The sequence below is a fragment of the Theobroma cacao genome, chromosome 9, assembly GCF_000208745.1.
Source record: "Theobroma cacao cultivar B97-61/B2 chromosome 9, Criollo_cocoa_genome_V2, whole genome shotgun sequence".
In the NCBI taxonomy this organism is placed as follows: Eukaryota; Viridiplantae; Streptophyta; class Magnoliopsida; order Malvales; family Malvaceae; genus Theobroma; species Theobroma cacao.
Window position 1 is genome coordinate 1308101 of NC_030858.1, and position 20436 is coordinate 1328536.

A 20436-nucleotide genomic window follows, 5' to 3' on the forward strand; every position below is an offset into this window, starting at 1 on the left:
ATATTTCATTTTCTACTAAAATTCCATTATCTCATGTTGAAAACTTTTTATAAAAGGAAAATTATTCGATTACGTTCAAATCGGTACATGATGTGATTAAATTGAAATTCATCTTTTACGTCTCTAAAGTTTAGTTGGATGATTTTTATAACTATACTACTTATATACAGTTAATTTTTAAATTTGGTATCATGAGTTGAGTGACACGAATTGATCATGTGACATAATTATTTAAAAATAAAAATAATCATAACATCAAATATTAAATTAAAGATATTTTTATTTTTTTAATTTATTATATGACTCCTTTCTTCCTTCCGTTATATTTTTATTGTATTTTCTCTTCTCAATGTGAAATTGTTAAACGTCTACCTTGTAAAAAAAGATAATTATGATCTTAATTTCATTAATTTTAAAGAAATTTAATTAATTTAATGTCTTAATTTTTGCAAAGATAATTAACATGCAAGGATTAGACTTGATTTGGATGTCCGATAAAAACATGGTGTCAGTTAGTTAATAAGACAAGAAATAGATTAAAATAATTAAACCTGATTAATTATTAATTAATTCTCTTTAGATCTAATCCAAGCTTCGATTAATTCAACCTTTGATTTAATTCAAAACTAAAACCAAATTTAAATCAGTAAACTAATTGCACATGCTGCTTTTATTGTCGCCCTAAACAGTTGAATTTAATACTGAAAGAAAAAATTAAAAGAATGATTCAAAATGAAGATATCCACTTCGAAATCAATTACATTATTGCTGGATTTTCTTTCCTTTTATAGTATTTTTATTTGTTCAGAGAATAGAAAATTACAAAAAACATCGTGTGACATTGTAAAATTTTATTTCGGACACAATTGCAAAATTGACCCTTAAATTAAAGCATCATCCTCAATTTTACAAAAATCCGTTGACCTAATTTTAATTTTTCCAAAATCCAAGTACTCATTGACAAAACAATAAGACAAAAAACTCTTTTTTCTTTTGTATAAATTTCACCTAACACTTTTCGTAATTTTAACTTTTTTACATATTATTCTATAATTTTTCTTATAATCAACATGTTTTAGATATATATATATATTATATATTTTATTTTCAATTAATATCATGCCATATCTTTTATTTTCACGAGAAATTAAAGTTAATTGTATTTAATAAAATTACAAAATATCTAATTTTATTATAAAAATAGAAATTATTAATGCAACACTAATTAAGAAAAAAAATATTTACAAAATGTCTTGATTCAAAGTTAATTTATTTGCTCAGATATTTCTATAATTTTACTTCATTTAATATTTTTTGTACAAAAAATTATCCATATCCATGCTAATTAAAAAAATATTTACAAAATGCTAATTAGGGAAGAAAGTAATCATAAGATATGGTAAGAAAAAAAATTAAAATTACGATTAAGTGTAAGTAAAATAGTGGGAGAGTGGCAATGGGGATAGCAGTTACTTAACGGTATAAAAATTAGTCCGAAAAATAAAAATATAAAATAAATCCGTATTTGGTAACCGTATTTGGGGAATCCGTCATTTTCTGTGAAAGAGAGTGACCTGGAAATGGATTTGAAAGCCGCTCGTATAAAAGACCTTTCAACCTACAAAAATAGAACCGATACAACTTTCAAAGAAAAAAACAAAAATTCAAAAAAAAAAAACGAAATTTCAAATTTCAATTATTTTATTTTAATTTTTTTTTCCGAAGGTCTTCCTGTTTAGGGCCCTAGATCCTCTAATCTTCACTGTTTATCTTACTCTCTTTCTTCTCAGATCTTTTCCCATTTTCTTCGCTAATTTCTCTCATTAATCTTCTCGGCTTCATGGAGTTTTGATTTGTCGCACGCTTCACGAGGTAAGAAGGAAAAATAAGTAGAACTTTTCTTTTTTCTTTTCCTTTTCTTCTTTTATTTTTAGTCTTTTTTCTAGTTCTCGATTGTTTGGTTCCTGAGAAAGACTGAGGGAAAATTTTTCATGTTTTTTTTGGGTAAGAGTAGATCAATGTGAAGTGAAATGTGTTAGTTGTTTGGCTGTTTAAGTGACGTTCTGTTGAAGATCTCTGTACTCATTGGAGGTTTACTCTACTGAAAGCGTCTTTTTTACTCGGATTTTCACTGATTGGATTCCGCTTTTTTTTTTTTTTAAATTGTAAAAGCAACGGCTGATGTTTTTGAATTGGATTTTCGTTTACTGTTTATCTGCAAATATAAGATCTAATTTAGTTTTTTTTTCCACTCATTGTTTCTCAAATTTTATAGCAACAAACAATATTATAAGTGCATTAAATGTTTTTAAAATCCAAATTTGATCTCTTGTTTGTCGTTTGAACTTGAAATTGATCAACGTGGATAGAAATAGAACAATGAAAATCTGTAAAATAGTAGTATAATTAGTTATCGCTGTGAGGGTTTGAGGAATATTTAATTAGTGAAAGTGTTTGTTTTTATGTCTGTTACAGTGTGCGATGGATTCCGATAATCTCTTGTCTGCTGGTGGGCTTGAGATTGCCCATCGAAATGGTGTTTATCCACAACTTCGAGTGTCTGGGGACGATAGTGAAATTTCAGATAATGTGAATGGGAATGTTGAGAAAGCCGCCAAGAGTTATGTGCAGAATGGAATGGATGATAATGGAACAACTGGGGAAGCTAGAGAAGGATCGAATGACTTTGTGGAAATCAATGGCTTGATTGATTCTAAGGTAGTAGGTCTTACATTCTGTTTGAGCGCTTTTATTAATTAATATTAGTCTGATTTCATACTTACCATTGTGTCTGTTTTTTATAGGAAGGGGAATTGAAAGATAATGCGAAGCAATCCAAACCTCAGAAGGTTCAAGGCAAGACCAAGAATGAGAAGCCCTCTGGTCCCAAAAATGTTTCTTCAACTTTAGTGAAGAAAAGTAAAGATGGAAAAAGTGCAGACGTGATGTTGACAACTTCAAATGGTGGTTCTGTTGCTACAAATTCGCGTCTAAAACAGCCTCTTAAAAGTATGTCATTTAATGAAAGACAAGCCAATGCATCGAAGGTTAGAGTTGATGTTACTACTGATTTCTTTGTTATGTGCATTATGCTGTTGTTAATTTTGTCTGGGTTTCGATTACTGTTTTCTGCCTTTCTGATCATTTCTTTTCTTCTCTCTGTTTCTGGCAGCAATCTGAAAAGCCTGATGCGGCCTTCTCTGAAGGCACTATGTACGTACTGCTTGTGCTTATGTTTGAATTTCTGTTCTCTACTTTTTCTCATGCAGCCCTCTGCCCTTGTTATTGTTTTTTGTTTACAAACTGAGAGAGGAAGCTCTTAGTGGCCACCTATCATCTATTTATTTTCCCCTGAAATTAGGATATCTGTGCCTGGTGATGACAGATTTTTTTCTCCAGCGATATCTGAACTGTTCTATTGTGTGTTTCAGGGAAAAACCAAAGCTGAAGCCTCTGAAGAAAGGACCTGTTAATAAAGCTGAGGGAGACACAGAGTCCTTGTATCCTTTTTAGTTTGAACTTTTTGTTATCACTTTCTTCTGGGAGTCTCTTTGGCACTCTTGTCTATAGATTTATAAATGACATTTATATGTTTGTCCTTAATTGCTTCATGGAAGCCCCACAGCAGCTGATGCCAAACCTCGTAGGGTTGGTACTCTTCCAAATTATGGTTTCAGTTTTAAGTGTGATGAACGCGCTGAGAAAAGGAGAGAGGTTAGTGCTTTATATCATATTCTCAAGATTTAATGTTGTCTATTCTTGCAGCATTTATATTTCCCTTATAAGTTCTCACCATTGTGTTTTGCAGTTCTACACAAAACTTGGGGAAAAGATTCATGCAAGGGAAGTAGAAAAGAGCAATTTGCAAGCAAAGTCCAAGGTGTTTTTTTGTGAATGTAGTGGCCTATGGTCCCAGAATTGTTTGTTTCTTATCATAACAATATTTCAATTTTATGCCAGGAAACTCAAGAAGCTGAGATTAAGATGTTGAGGAAGAGTTTGAACTTTAAAGCAACTCCAATGCCAAGCTTCTATCAGGAACCTCCACCTCCTAAGGTGGAGTTAAAGAAGGTTTGTTTGTAATTTTTGGTCATGGATATCATCAAGCTTCTATGAATAATGTGAAACATGTCAGACATATGAAGAATGATTATACTGTAACTCTATAACCCAGTGGCTATTTGGTTTGAGAGGTGAGAAATTTTAAGAATTGTTTGAATGTGCTGATGTGTAGAAAGCTAGGTGAGCCTTCTTTTGGATGTAGAAACTTGCATAGGCAAATTCATCACTGTAATTCAATATTAACTACAATGACATCCTTATTCATGTTCTCTCTCTTTTTTTTTCCTTTGGGGTGGGGGAGGGGAGGAGTGAAATGCCAAACATGTAGGTGCCAAGGTTATGTTTTACAGTTTGCTACCTTTCCAGTTGTACGCATTTTTTAATCAGGCATTTGCACATCTCTCTGCTCATCATTCTACCAGAGCCATTTTCTTTTCTGCAAAAAGCTGATAAAATTAACTTACATACAACTGGTTAACAATTAAATCTGTGTTGCAATTATTAACGAAAGCCTTTCTGAATGAACCTGAGACTGTAAAACTGATTTATTGCTGACATGAGGTTCAAGGGATAAATTTTCTGTAGTCTTTCAGACCCTTTGTATTATGCCATCAGATGCAAATTTAGATGCTTTTCCCTTTATTTTCTGTGGGTGTTTGATTCTGTGCTGAACTTGGTTGGTCCCTGTTAGACTAAGTCATGTCAGCTGCCTCATCTGCTCTTGAGGCTGCCTTGTACTAGTCATTCTGTGGATGCCTCTTAAACAGTACCATGTGATGTCAAAAGCTACTTTATGCAAAATATTGTAGTCAAATGTGTTTTATATTAAAATATCCCTGTTTAGGCGTGATGTTTTCAGTTGTTGACACATTTACATTGGTGGGAAGTCCAACTTCATCAGGAGAGTTTCTTATTTGTTTTTTTGGGCCAAGGTTTATCCACTTTGGTTCAACCTCTTGAATGGATAACATTGAATTGAACTGCTTTAAGTTGCCTTGGCTCATTCCTGACCTCACAGCCAATTTGATTTTTGCTTTGTTCAGCATGTGGACAGATGCATCATGTTATAGTATAATTCTTGCATATACAATTCTAATGACAATACACAAGCTGTTAACCATAATCAAAGTTTATTGGTCCATTTCTATATCTCAGTCTGCTATGTGGCAGCTTTGAATTTCTCTCCGTTTGCAGCATTGATCTTTTTCTATTGCCTGGATGCAGATACCACCAACAAGAGCTAAATCTCCGAAGCTTGGTCGAAAAAAAGGCTCAACTCCTTCAGAGTCTGATGGTAACAGCAATAGTGGCCACCAATCAGGCCGGCTAAGTCTGGATGAGAAGGCATCTCAGAGCATCTCCGGCAAAGTTATTTCTCCTGTCCATGCAAGGAAGCCACAGCGGAAATCACTTCCCAAACTGCCTTCTCAGAAGACTAGTTTGTCCAGTGCAGCAAATGAAGAAAAGACATCCAAGGGATCCAATCAGGAAAAGGTAACTGCATCTAAAGCAACTACTGAGGGTAAGATAGCCTCATCTAAAGCAACAAATGAGGAGAATACCACCTTATCTGATGTGACCAATGAAGAATTATCTCCAGTCCAGCAGCAGGAGGCAGTTTCTACAGCTGATTCAGGTGAAAGTCAGCTCTACATGAATCAAGCGCCAGTGATTGGAGAGGAAGGACAGTTGGACTTGGTGCAAGAGCCTATTGCACTGCAGCACTAAGCATGGCAATGGTTTCAAGTGGATGTTCATATAGAAAAGCTCTTGACCTCATTTGGCCTAATAAGGACGTCTAAGACTGAATTATTTGATGATCAAGGCATGAAAAAAAAAATTCTACATTACGGGTTATGATGTTGTCTTCCTCCAATATTCAGCAGCTTTGGTTGTTTCGTGTGTTGCGTGCAAAGGTTGCTGGGCTTGTTGTTAGGATTCTGCATTCCTGTTTGCAGCACTGTATGTGAAATCATTTACCAAGTTGTCCTAATTTATGTTGTTTAAGGATGGCTTATTGAATATATTTTGGGAAATTTTGGAGTTGTCTGCTGTTAGATAATCCATGATCGATTAGGGTTTGTCTGAACCTGCTGAACAACTTGGTATTGTGAATTAAGTCCATTTTGAAGTTCCGAGTCTGCTACATTGTGTATAAATGTTTTCTGTTTTATTCTATAGTGCCTAGGTTATTTTGCAAGTATTAGATCCTCAGCCGCCAGTCATTCAGGTAATACCATGAGCAACAACATATATGTAGCATGATTGAAGATATGAATTGGTCATAGCCTTATTTTTTTATTTTCGTTGCCATAATGTGGATGTCAATGGGTGTTTTGTAATCAGATATTTTGTATTACTAGATCTGATTTAAGCATGATTGGAGTATCTTATAATCGAGTTCAAGTAAAATTCGGGGTTTGGATTTTGTATCTGTTGATATCTCTAAACGAATGCTGATAAAATCATGAGGGGTTTCATACTCTATAAAACAATCTTGTAAGGAGTTGAAAATTTTTAGCAGCAGAGCTCAGAATATGTGGAATGCTGATAGGGGCATGGAAGAAAGGAATAGGAACATAAGCATACGTATCTGAGAAAGAGAAAGGCATGTACGAGGAAATGCAACTGTGGACCACGTGGGGAAAAGTGGGCATCAAGCGTGGAAATCAGGGCGGAGAGACGCTTTCTTTAATAAAGGTTTCGGCATGGTTGTCAAGAAAAAAAAATTTGGAGAAAATTGATTCCCACGAGGAGAAAGCATAAATACACAAACGGACATGACAAAAAAAGAAAAAACAGCAGAATTAAGCAAGGTTAATAAGAAGCAGCTGGTCATAAGAGGACGATCCTGGTCAGAATTTATGTCAATTTTTAAAGTATTGTCTATTTTATTTTATTGAATTTTACGATTTTATTTAAAAAAAAAAACATTTTTAAGTCGACGTAAGATTTATGGTTTTCCTTTGAGACCGTGACAGCTGGGGTGTGTATGTCGAAGTTTTGGTACAATGTTTGATGTTCTAATTTCTGCTCATCTTTCTGTTGCCTTGTCTTCTTCTTCTTTTCCAGCAGCCCACTCAAGTCGAGCATAAGATGCAAGGACATGGCTGCATCAAGGATACCCAAAGTTCAACATTTTCCATAATGAAAGCAGAACTGGCTAGATGTCATCTGGTAGTGGGCAAATTAAGAGGGATGAGAAAGTTATACTAATCATCAGGGGAAGCCTGAGCAGCTCGATGAGAATAATATAGAGCACGAGCTCCATCTCCATGGTTAATCCATATCAAATCTCCATACATTGATAAAACTTCCCCGTCATCTGGTTTCACCAAAATGGCTCTCTCGCAATACTCCTCAGCTTTCAGAAGATCACCCCGTACCTAATGAAATATCAAACGACATGAGGTTGCAACATTACATCAAAAAGGAAAGAAGACAATCAAATCAACAGAAAAAAACTTTGAGGTTTCTCACTTCTTCCCTTACCTCTACCAAGAATTTAAGGTAATTTGTAAGAAGAAGAGTGTCTCCAGGGTAAGTTTTTATCATATTCTGGTAATACTCGTCCAAACTTTGTTCCCCTTGACCCCAATCTCCAAACCCTTTTCCTCCAGCCCTCACACCAACACCGCCACTAGGTAGCTTTTGCCTTGGAATAGCCATTTGCCTCATGTTGCACTCCGGCGATGTTCTTTGGATTTTGTTGATCGATGAGGCTGTCAAGGCAATCGGTTTTGATGGGAGCCTACGTGAGGAGTCAACCGCAGGCGAGCTCTGAGGAATGCACGTTGTGAGGACTGGCGGTGATGAGCTTCTTAGAAGCATTTTTGCTGCTTTTTCTTTTTCTCTTGTTTGATGAAAGCCTAAGGAAACAGACAGGAATGTTATATATATACATATACACACTAATCCTATTCATAGTTTAACTTAAATTCTTAAATAAATATTATTGTCTAACAAGGTAACAGTATTGTATTACAATTCTAACTAAATAATTTTTATAATTATCTTAACAAGAAAAATCATGCAGGATACCAAATAGGTAACGATGCTTGGTCTCCACGCCACAGGTCAGTGGCTCGGTGGTCTACCTTTTCTTGCAACATGGTGTTCTTGATGTTTATCCCAAGAGCTTGCATGGTCCGAATTTGTTTCTCACATATGCTATGTCTTCACCGTAAAAAACTCTCCCAAGACAAGAACTGTTCAAATTGTAAAAACTTTACAGAAATCAGTTTGTCTTTAGTTTGAGATTGATTGTCCGGAAATGGATAAGATCAATGTTCAGACACCCTTTTATTGTAAAAAATGTACTTTGATTAACATGCCTGAGGAGCCTGCAATCTATCTAGCTACCCTAAATTTGGAAAGACTGGATTAGAAATTTATGTTACATGCCCAATTAAGCACAAGCACAAGCAGGTGAACTCTAAATCCATTAGATGAACAGATAACTGAGTTTGGGAACTGTCAAAACCACATCGGCAAAGACATATACAAGCAAACTTGTAAACACAAACACAAATACAAAGCCTGAGGTTTAGAAGGCATCTTAGTTAAGCTGCTAAAGATGCTGCAATCTTTCTGAAATGATGAGTGGATAGAGCTTCGGCATTTAGGGACGATAAAGCTTATTCCCGCATTTGCATCTCCAGGAGAGTAGATAGTAGATGTCATGATCATCAGGGCGTGATGTTGTGTATGTTTTCCGTTGAGGAGGCTGAATAACCAGAGTAGCCATGCATGGCCTGCAACTCGAGCACTTGTTTAGACACGCTGGAGGCCTTGAACCCACCTGCAGCTTCTCTCTTTCATGGACACCTCCGGTTTTGTAGCTAGGAAAACCCAACGCAGCTGCCAAGGGTAAGCAGAATGTACAAGTAAGGAATCAAGGAGTACACTAACATGACATATAAGCATGTGGTATAATTATCAAAAACTCTTTTTCTCTAGAATTCAAAAGTTAATGACTGAACCATTGGAAAAACCCCACTAGCCGGTTTCTGTTAAATATCCCCATCAAGTGGCGTTGGTTTTAATTGCTAATCACCTGATTCTGAAGGAAGAAACGCGACGTAAAAGATGAGAATTGCAGCAATTTTAAGCTCATTTTGATAGTAAGATGATGGAGCTGCCATCAAGGTTGACTTGTTTCTTCTGAATTACTTGGTTAGCTGAGAATGTATGGAGTAGAGAAAAGGGAAAACCAATTATCAAGGAAGACAGAGAATTTGATTTTGGATTAACTGGATGCATAAACAATTGGAAATGGTGGAATGAAAGCATGAAAAGAAGACTGGTACTTTGTTGCAGCCAGCATAAGAGACAACATTTCTCTGGAGGTACTTTCTGGCTTGTCCATTAAATGCATTACAGTGTAACATTGCACAAGATACATCTTTCCAAATGACTTTATCTATCACGGCCAGTTTAAAACAGGAAAATGAAGTCAAACAGGAAATTCACTCCCCGTTCGGATAATGTAGCACCAATTTGGGACACGTTGCAGTTTTCTTGCTTCAGTACTGCTGTAATTATTGTGTTTTTGACAGGACCTTTTTGGTGGACTCTACATTTTAAGGCCCCCACTAACTTAAACAAAACAAAAACATTGCTTAAATTTTGATTCTGCAAATCTCTGCTGTGTGATATACTTGAATGCTATAGAAAGGTTTATGCTTCTCTCATTTTCTTTAGCAAGAGCTAAATCCTGAACCATAGTTCTCAACACTAATGCTATTAATTCTAATCGAAAACCCAAATCTAAGATGTCTTTTCCTTGTTCCTAATTTTTTATTTTGTTTTTGGCACAAATCAATGGAAACAAACGATATATAGTGCAACCTGAAAGGCCTGCAGCAATGCTTTGCAGAAAGCAAAGGCACAACTGAAAAAACATGAGGTGTGTTATCTTACTCAACAAAGTCATTGCTTTATCCAGCAAGACCAAACCGCCAAATTGTCAGAAAGAACTTATAGAAACTGTGGGTCAGTGTGGTGATGCATCAGTCTGTTAAGAGGATGAGTCCTGTCAACAGCAATACCTTACAGACTTACAGTAACTGGAAGTGACACTACCTTGAGGAAAAATTTAATCAGATGATAGGCAGACAGGTATTCAACTTTACATTCTTTCAAGTGTGAGTGAAGGGTTTAGAGGCTTAGCAGCCTTGGCAAAATACGCAAACGAAAGAAAGAAACAAAGCTTGGGCATTTCGATATTGATCTTGGATTGCTCTGCCAAGGCAATTTCGAGCCCTCCTAGTTCCTTAGCAAGATAAACACATTCATTTAACTCTTTTAAGTGTCCTTGCCTGCGAGAATGGAACATGAAACTGATGAAGTGAAACAGGAAGTCTGGTTCTGGTTCCAAATTCAATTATGACAGACATTGTCATCTCTCTCTCTCTCTCTCCTAAGTCAAGGCCCAATTTCAGGACCAGGGAAAAGATCATCAAGCCCATATTCTCTTACGGCACGATTTGACAAATCGGATGATCAATGAGCAATTATTCTACATTTTAATTTCCCTTTCAAATTAGTGTTGGAGATATGATGCTTTTGATGACATCTTTGGAGATAATGGAACCATAAAATAATGGATTTTCTTTTCCTGATTATCATTGAAAGACTTGGTAATTGGAATCCAAAGTCAAGCTTGATATAATTGGGATGGTGAAAGATTGTTGACAAAATAAAGACATGTTTCCACTTTATTAGATGCTCTTTCCAAGAACTCCAGATTTTTTTTTTCTTAATGCAGCCTTGTGATCCACAATCATCTAGACAGATTTTGGGTTTTTTCAACCTGTTGGGAGCATGAATTTCTACTCTATGATTCTGCTTGGTTGCCATTCCAAGGAACAGTTTTGTTGCCCTTCATACTTGGTTTTTACTGCTTCCAACAATCTAAAATTAGACAAAATTCATAATCCAAGGAGTAACATAAACGCGGAAAGGTCAAGGAAACTCCAAGGAAGTTCACTCTAAAGGGATAAAGGGCAATGGTCCAGATAGAAAAGGATGGTAGACCAACACTACTTCTCATTAAAAGGAAAATACAGCAATAAATAGGATGGCCTTTTGCTACATACTGTAACATTATAACCATAATTCCTACCTACCTCAACAGTCAAAAACAGCTCCAGGACATTAGATCAGTGAAATTATCAATCATCATTCAAACTTAATCACATACCATAGCTGATGGTCATCACATCATTTCTACATATTAATCACGGGGATAGAAACATACATGACCTCCAGGGGCAGATATAAAATTCATTACAACATTGTAGAGAGGTTACAGGGTACAGTTCAGAGCAAATGAAACCAGCAAAACAAGGGCTTGGTAAAAGAAAAAACAACTCCCAAGAGTTGTCATGGCAGGCTAAATAAATTGCTGCCATGGCCAAAGCCCATGAAAGCTAGGCGCTAAACTTGGAACTGCCAAAAGCAACCACAACTATAATGACTCTTAAGAACTTCAATCCACCCTTTGAGGAAAACAGAAGACCCAACCATCACGTGTAGAACATTGAGTTCAAAAACGTGAAAGACTCGGTAAAACCAACAATGGACAAACTCCAAATTGGGTACTGGAAGGGCAAATATCAAGAAAGAGCTTAGCCCAAGTAGAAATGAACAAGGCTATGCAAAAACGCCATGCGCCAGCACCCAGCAAACATAAAACCATAAAGATGCGGAAAAGATACCCTAAAATCCAGAACCCAGCAACTGTATTCTCAGGGATATTCAGCCATGAAGAAACCAACACCCATTACTGGGATTCAAAATCTAGTAACAGATCTCTGATAAAAGGAAACCTGCGAAAAAAAGGAGAATGGCCATATTCCCTGGAAAAGGGGACTGAGTACTGGAAGATAGAAGACCCATTGACGGACCCAAAAACTACACAAACTGCTGCTACTCACAAAGGCTATTATGAGGCTTCTAGATTGGTCAACCCTGCATTGTTGATAATGCGAACCTACATCTCTTAGTTCAGAAAAGGATATCACACCTCCATAGCTGCTCCACAAGCAGATCAACTGCACTGCTGCTGATTGCCTTGCATTGCTGCAGGTTTAATCCCAAGAGAGTCTGACCCAATTTTCCAAGAGAAGGCAAGCTTTTGTCTGAGACCATTGTGCAACCAGACACAGAAAGAATCTGCAGATTGATCTGATTAGAACGAGCAAGAGCTGCAATTCCAGAATCAGTGATGGAACACTTTGAGACATCAAGATCACTGAGCAACTGGCAGTTCTCTGCAATTGCAACCACACTACCATCACTGATCTTACAACCATCAAGATTTATCTTTTCTAGAGTCCACCCGTGCAAATCAGCCATGACACAAACAGCTTTGTCACTCAAATTCACACAACCACTGAGATTAACCTTCACCAAACCAGCCTCACAACTCTCAAGCAATGGAAGAATCCCAGCATCTGTTATTCCATGAAGCCCGCTCAACTCCACATTCTGCAGTTGAGGGCACAACTTACCCAATGTAGCCAAGCTAGAATCACCAAAACCAGGGCAGTCACGGATGGACAGTGATCGGAGGGATTCACAAGGGGATAGGGAAGGCAATCCCAAGTTTAGGTCCTTAATGCCCAAGCAGTTCACGAAAGAAATAGCCTTCAACTTTGCACCACAGTTAAGAAGGGAACCAAAAAACCCAAATTGGGTGATCCTGTGGCACTCCTCCAGTTGCAAGCTCTCTAGTGAACCAGCTGCTTTGGCAAAAGACACCAATCCATTATCAGATAAGAAAGCACATTTGCTGAGGCAGAACTGCTTCAAATTTGGGCAACCCTTTCCAACAGCTTCAAGTCCCAAATCTGTCACTCCACGGCAAGATGTAACTGTGAAAGACTTCAATTTCTGTAGCCCATGCCCATTACCCATCACCCAGAAGCCCTTCTCACTCACATTTGGAAGGCTAATAAGAGAAAGGTCAGTCACTGCATTGCCATAGTGTCCAATAACAGCAAGAGAGACATCGGTAATCTTCAAAGCATGGAGCTTTACTTTTGTGAGGGAATATGAGGCCGACGACAACAGGCTTGCAATTCCTTGATCTCCAACAAGGGGGCAGTCTTTGATTGAAACAGACTTTAGATTGGGACAGCAGGATGCTACAGCTTGGAGACCTTCATTTTCAATGTTTGCACAACCCTCTATGGTCAGATCAGTCAAATTTGGGCAGCTCTTTGCAACAGCAATCAAAGACTTATCAGTAATTGCAGGACAGTGGCAAAGGTCAAGCTTCTCTAGCTGGTGACACCCATCAGCAATCTGACACAGACCTTCATCTCCAACAGAAGACAAACTCCACAAGGAAAGAACCCTAAGAGAAGGGCATCCACGGGAAATGGCCCTGAGACCAACAGCTGTCACTCCACGACTGGAATTGCTTCCTCGAATGAAAAGCTTGCCCAATCCTCCACGACTAGCAGTTCCGACAGCAATAGCAGCAAGTCTAACATCTGTCGCTTTCTTCCCTTCCAAGCTCCTAGAGAGGTATCCATCACCCTCAACATCCTGATCTTCATCCTCAGAAACAACTCCACCCTTCTTATCAGTACTCTCATCCTTGAGATTCAAAGCTTGGGTGGTGATTTCATCTTTGCGGATGTTACTTACAAGTGTAAGCCAGCGCTTGGAAACACAAGCACAGGCACTCCTCTCTTGGCCTCCAGGCAACCGTCTGAAGATTTCAAATAAGCATTCATCAGGGAGAACATCGATTGATGGCTTCTTCTGCTCAAACCTCTCTCCAGAGAACACAAATGGGGCACTGATGCGGGACTTTTTGCGAAGAGGAAAATACACATCCACATGATGTCCAAGGGACAAAAAGTGGCTCGACTCCTTGGGGTTTGGGTAAATTGAGCCCCCAGGGCAAAAATCATCACTTCCTGAGAATCAAGAACCAAGAACCATGATGAGAACACAGAAGCCTACCAAAATAATATAAGAAAATCCAAAGAATTTTGAAAGATTTCTGATTAAATAGCAGTTGTTCAGTATTATTGTTGACCACATACAGCTCTCAAAAACCACACCCATCTCTACTAATATCAAGTTTAACAAACATAAAGAAAATAACAAGGAACCTATGAATATGTCTTGAAGATCAAACTCTAGATTCCAAAGATTCACACCAAAGCCCCATAAGGCAAAACCCATAAGATCCATTAACCAGAAGGGACTTTGAATCTATAGCTCATAAATCCATCTCAGATGTAGTCCCACAGACCATATATTTCACAACAAACAATCTACAGCCCAAAAGACAATCTTATGAGCCTTAAAATCCCCACTAATCCGTTCAGAATAGACCTGATCTACAACCCAAACACCTCTATAGTTTTCAAGTTGAAAGAAGCATAAAACCACAAACAAATCAGCTAGGATACATCTAAAGCTCCTCTATAACATCAAGCTGTCCCATATATTAGACAGTAAAGGACAACACGTAAGCCCAAAACTGGTAAGAGCCACAAAACTAATCTGATCTAAGCATCTGATCTACAACTACAACTACTTCACAGCTTCCAAGTCTTCAAAGTAACAAAAAACCAACAACTAGAATCACCTAAAGGTAACTAAAGTTCTTCCCCCAGATCAACCTGATTTAACTAATTCACAACCATGACTGAAAATTCCTCCTTCACCTAATCAACCCAATACACAAAAGACACATCTTTTGTAACACCAAAACAGAAAATATCAAAAGCTATTAAAATCAGACATGATCCTGAAGTTATCAAAGACAATCTCAAAAATCTAAAAGATATTCACATAAAAAGAAGGGTCTAACTTTATCACATCCGATCTATAGGCAAAGCACAAGATACACGCAAATCAAAGATGCCCAGATGCAAAACAGCTTTAAAAAAAACAAAGCTAAAAACGAGCAAAAATGAAGAGTTTACCACTGAAAGAAAAGAGCTTTGACATAAGTACAGCTCAAAAAACCCCGGGAGGTCAAATATGCACTGTTCCCCGCCCAAAAACCCTCCAAAGAGAGCAAAAAAGAGAGACCCAACAAGGAAGAAGGCTAAAACGTCACCGTATGTAGCTTGAAAACACGAATGCATGAGAGAGAGATTGGAGCTAGTAGGACATGAAAACCCTATTAGATAGGGCAAAAAGCGAGAGAGAAAAGGATGAAGAAGAAAAAAAACAGTGGAGAAAGAGAAATGAAAGATGGGCGGAAAGGCGAAAGGGTAGCTTTTATTACGAGAGGAGAGAGGTTTGGGTATGTGACAATACACCGGAGAGAGCCCACATGCAATGTATTTGAGCAAAGAATTGGTTTTCCTTGTTATATTCTCCCACCATTTCAATACCACATACCGCTTACCGCTTTTGCTTTTGTTGGTTTTTTTATTTCCCATTTGTTGTGGACAAGTGTTTGGATACTCGAAGTGTTTGGATACTCGATTAAGCTAACCTTGTGCGTTACTTGTCAAACCCTATCATGGAATAAGCTAGCTTTTGTTTTTTTTTTTTCATTTTATAGATAACAAATAGCTTTTATATAAATAATATTACTTAATACTTAAAACACTTATGTATTTACATATTTTATGATTATAATCTTATATTTTATTCTCTCTTTGTAATTTTTTATTTTTGTGTTTTAAATCAAGAATCAATAGTAAAAATATATTTGAGAGTAAAATTAAGTTATTATTAAAAGAAATTATAGAGAATTTTGAGTGGATCATAGATTAGTTAGTCATAAAATTTTCAATTTTATTTGCTGTCCAAAAACTGACCCAATTTTCGGGGGCAAACATACATTAATGTGTATAAATTTTTTCATAATTAAATGAGAATTTAATATAAATAAATATAGTAGTGGCAGAGATTAGTTCTAGAAAAGTTATTTAATTTGACATTTATAGTTTTTATAATGCGTTGTCCCAATTCATGGAACTGAATTTAATTACAAAACGTTATGTGTTTCCTCTTGAACTCTCTCTTCACATCATGCCTTAAATGTTGCATACTTTATTTATATCATCTAATAAAAGGTCAAAATATTTTAATAATAAGTAGTTGGGACTCGATTTAATTTTTTTTTTATAAAAAACCTCTCGAGCTTTGCAATAATATATTTGGGAAAACAGCAAAAGTAAAAAGATCATGTCTCAGTTAATAGGATAATGAAATTTTTCGTTTTATTTAAATAAATACAAAAAATGGAAAAAAAAAAAGAAAGAAAAGAAGAAAGAGACTCAAGATTTTATAGCTTGTAAATATCAAAATCATGAAAATTATTAAAATATTTATTCTTAGGCATTTATTGTACAGTGCCCTTTTGCAATTTAGGAACATATATAGTGCTATTTTTTGACATTAAGTTGTGGGTTAGGTTGGGAAGAGCTAGCTAGCATTGAATTTGGCTACAATACATGTTCAATGATCAAATTTAGAGGTTTGGGTCTACAAAAATTAGGGGAGAGGGGAAGCTTCTTGGGTACCTACCTAATGGAATTGGTGGGGTACAATGTGACTTTGTGTTCATGCACAATGCTATGAACCATCCTTCCATTGAAGGCAAGTTAGGTCCAACCAGCCAGCCAACAAGCATTTCCATTTCTTTTTGGTTGTTAACTATCATCTTCAATTTTCACATTGATTGACATTAATAAACATATAAAATCTTTGTTTCTTTCCTTTTTGATTAAGATTGTTGAAAGAAATATAAAAGTTATAAACAAAGAATTAAATTAGTGTTATCGGAAAAATGAAAAGTTTTACTATATGTAAATAAAATTATTTAAATAATACACCCGAAATAAGTCTTAAGATTCAAAACCGATAAACTCGAACATTACATTTGTGGGCTACTTAATTTTTTTGTACCAACTAGATAATGCATGGCAAATACATGGACTGTCCATAAGACATTACTCCAATAGTGTATTTAACACATAATTTTGTCTCCTTATATTTAAGTCTATATAATATAGCCTTTTAAATGTTGCATTGATCAAAAGCACAACAATTACTTTAGATTCCAAAATTTCATTAATATATTAAGAAATACTATTAAGTATAAGAACTTTGAAGTACCATGTCATGCTATAAGTTGTAGCACATTCTAACCCATTGTAATAAAATATTCCACTAACATGCTGGGTTTTCCTCGAAACGTCCTATGAAACTAGTCAAATAGGTATAATGATATGACTTTTACCAAATAATTGAATAAAAATAATAAATAAAGAAATAAAAGAAGAAAATAATGGTGCTTTATTGTTTTGTGAGATCAATCTTACAAGAAGAGAAAAACAATATTTTGCAAGTGAGATCAATCTCAAGATTTATAGAATCGATTTCAAAGAGAAGAGAAGACCGTCAACACAATAGTTTCTGTTGATTTGTAAAATTCTTTACATGCATTCGTTAGAACTTTCTTCCATCAGAACAAAGTAAAAGGTTGAAAACTTTTTCGGAAAAACTTGTCGACTTTATCAAATAGAGTCTTAGTTTAGGTGAATTTTCTTGAACCCTGTTATGGTTCTGGTACGTTTAGAAAGGGTTTTGAAGTTTGGTGAAAATGTAGTCAACTTCTTGGGAAGTCGGGCTTGATGCAATCTTCCTAGTACATTCCCCAAATCCCAACCAGCCATATTTCCGAGAAGGGTTTTCCTTCCGACTCATGAAATTCGGCAATGCACGTGTATGTGATCCATTCTCAGCTGCTTTTGCCAACCTCTAAACCTTCAATTTGCATGTAAACAAATAGAGAATATACCCTGCTTCAACTTGGAATTTTATAACAACGATCTTTGACGGATCCAGTTGTATGTCCATGTCGCCATGACCAGAATCCGCGGGAATACAGGAGAAATGGGAATGACCAAATTATGATGCCACCCCATGGTTACACAAAGCTATGCATCCCAACTGGGTCGGTTCCCTCACATTCAAATAACATTCTTTAAAGATATGCAAGACATTAATTGTGAAATTAGTTTATAACCGTAGTTAAGATTTGAAGTTAAAATATTGACTCCGATGAAAAGGAAATAGGCATAATATTCTCTTTTCTAAACCTACGGATGTTAATTAAGAGAAAGGAAAGTTATTCTTATCGTGTTGTCACTGTATCACTGGACCAATAAGGAAAAAAAATATGCGAAAAAGATACGATATAAGGAACCGTACCATCTCACATATTTATTTTGAAAAAGATTTGAGAAAAATTAAAACGCAAAAGGGAGGTCCATGAGAAGGACGTGAAAGCAGAATGAAAGGAAGAGAGCTTATGTTGAATCTGGACGAGTAGACAAGAGCAACAATCCATGTTGTGAGAAATTCCTTTCAAGACATCAACTTGCAAAGGTGTTTGTTTTCTGATACGTTGGGCAATGGAAAGAGACTCATGCCAATCTGGCCTTTGGCCCCCCATTTGGGACATACTAACATTGGGAAATCTGAAATGTGAACCACATATGTACGTATATGAAACACTATCATGGAGAACCATTGAAAACATCCTTGCCTTTTCCCCCAACCGGCCAGCCAACCCCCCCNCATGCTAATGTCAAAAAAATTTAAAAAAAAAATTCAAGTACGACAACCTATTAAGTCTTTTTCTTTTTTTTTTCAAAATAAAAATTTTAAAAATTAACCGTTGAAGTGAAAGATTATGAAAAATAAATGATTACTTTTGAGGTATTGTGTAAATACATCATAGAAATTGGAAAGGGTTCATTCTCGTGAATAGAAATCTTCTACTCTTATTTTGTGTCTCTTTTTATAATTTTACATCATATGTCCTAATTTATATTATGAAACTAAAAACCCTAAATTCTAAACCATAAATTTTAGAATCCAAAATCTCTTAAGCTCTGAACCCTAAATGTAAAATTAAGAAAAAAAAAAAAACAGAAGATTTCTATTCAATTCTTGTAGATAGAAGTAAAGTAAGTAAGCCGGCAGTTAATAGCAATCATAAAAAATTGTTTCTCATTGAATGCAACCACATGCAGTGCGTGCCATTATGTTGATTTTGTTTATTAATTAGTAATGCAGCAGCCTGTACATCTGAGGTTTTCCCATTCATTGCAAGCAAGTTGATCAGTTCTCTGCTTCAAATCAGCTCATGCTTGGCACTCATTTCCATATGCATATACACATCAACTAGCAATGTTTTTTTACAGAAAAAAAAAAAAAAGGACAAAGAAAATTACCCAGTTGGAGACCTTTCCCAATAATGACAAACATGAGGTAGGTGGTTCCTAGTCAGAGAAAGGATGTACGGATTCTTCTTCTTTCCCAGGTTCATTGATTTTCTTCAAGTTACCCTCTGGAAGTGGGAATCCCTGCAATTATTATATATTCAACTCCTTGTTTTGACCAAGTCTGGGGAAAAAGCATGGCACTTAACATTAAATTATAGTATTACGGATTATGGCAAATATGCATTCTTTCCTAGGTTGGTTCGCTCCACCTGCACCTCCTCCATGACATCCACGAGGGCTATTAATATATACAAAATTCCTGCCCCCCAACTCATCAAATTTGGAGGTGCATGCATATCTACTCCAATTCACTATTCCTTTATACCACTTGCTTTCTTCTATGTGAATATATATATATTTTTTTCCCTTCTTTTTTAGTGCATTGAATTGATTGATTATGCTGAGGGATTCCTATCTTTTGCCTGATCAGTACTCTTTGGTTAAATGCAAAAACAAGTCATCCATATGACTAAGCCACCAACTTGAACTATTTCTTAATTGGGTTTTTCCTTTTTTTGAGCATGGCCAAATGAAATTGCCATCTGGCTATCACTTTAACAATGTCAGTGCCAGATCAAGGCTCAACTCTCTTTCTAGCTGTATATAATTGTATTTTTTCATATCAAAATTAGTAGGGCATGATCATTGATTTACATGAATGAAAATCCGATTTCTTAACTGAGATTAAAATTAAATTTATCATTATACGGGGAGTTAACGTTGAATGTTGTCATTATACTTCAATTTCATTGAATTTTTTAAATTCTTACACTGTTTGATGACAACATTGTCTGATCAACCACCTTGTCAATGAAAACTTCACCATTTTGTTTTCTTTCAAAGGAGCAAAAGCAATCTTATCAATAAAGTATCAGGTAGTGATGGCCCACCGCCCCACATTGTTAGAGGGTGGTGAAGCCATCTTTCTTGTCAAATTCGATGTATGCTTCCCAGAGGAAAGAAGCAGACCCCAAAGCAAGTTGAAACACGGTTTTGCAACCATCACCCCTAACCTTTTCCAATTATTGCTACTACTACCAACATTTTTTTAGATAATAATGTAGACATTATTATGTGAAAAACATGACAT

General features: G+C 36.1%; 3 protein-coding genes across 4 annotated transcripts; 1 reads left to right on the top strand and 2 right to left on the bottom strand.

The window, feature by feature from the left end:
• Positions 1632–6238, top strand: LOC18587791 (protein WVD2-like 6). 2 transcript variants are annotated; one of them, XM_018127235.1, is made up of 9 exons: positions 1632–1872; positions 2476–2718; positions 2805–3047; positions 3173–3213; positions 3432–3500; positions 3615–3714; positions 3809–3880; positions 3961–4071; positions 5287–6238. In XM_018127235.1, exons 2-9 carry the CDS (start codon positions 2482–2484, stop codon positions 5788–5790), a joined length of 1377 nt encoding a protein of 458 aa, XP_017982724.1. In that variant the 5' UTR covers positions 1632–1872; positions 2476–2481; the 3' UTR covers positions 5791–6238. The 2 variants fall into 2 exon arrangements, with proteins under 2 accessions (XP_017982724.1, XP_007011861.2); XM_007011799.2 differs by having other exon boundaries at positions 3618–3714.
• LOC18587792 lies at positions 6953–8675 on the bottom strand. The gene is made up of 2 exons (XM_018127236.1): positions 7555–8675; positions 6953–7448 (listed from the first exon to the last, which is right to left on the bottom strand). Exons 1-2 carry the CDS (start codon positions 7891–7893, stop codon positions 7275–7277), a joined length of 513 nt encoding a protein of 170 aa, XP_017982725.1. The 5' UTR covers positions 7894–8675; the 3' UTR covers positions 6953–7274.
• Positions 11221–15367, bottom strand: LOC18587794 (EIN3-binding F-box protein 1). The gene is made up of 2 exons (XM_018127234.1): positions 15018–15367; positions 11221–13997 (listed from the first exon to the last, which is right to left on the bottom strand). Exons 1-2 carry the CDS (start codon positions 15040–15042, stop codon positions 12073–12075), a joined length of 1950 nt encoding a protein of 649 aa, XP_017982723.1. The 5' UTR covers positions 15043–15367; the 3' UTR covers positions 11221–12072.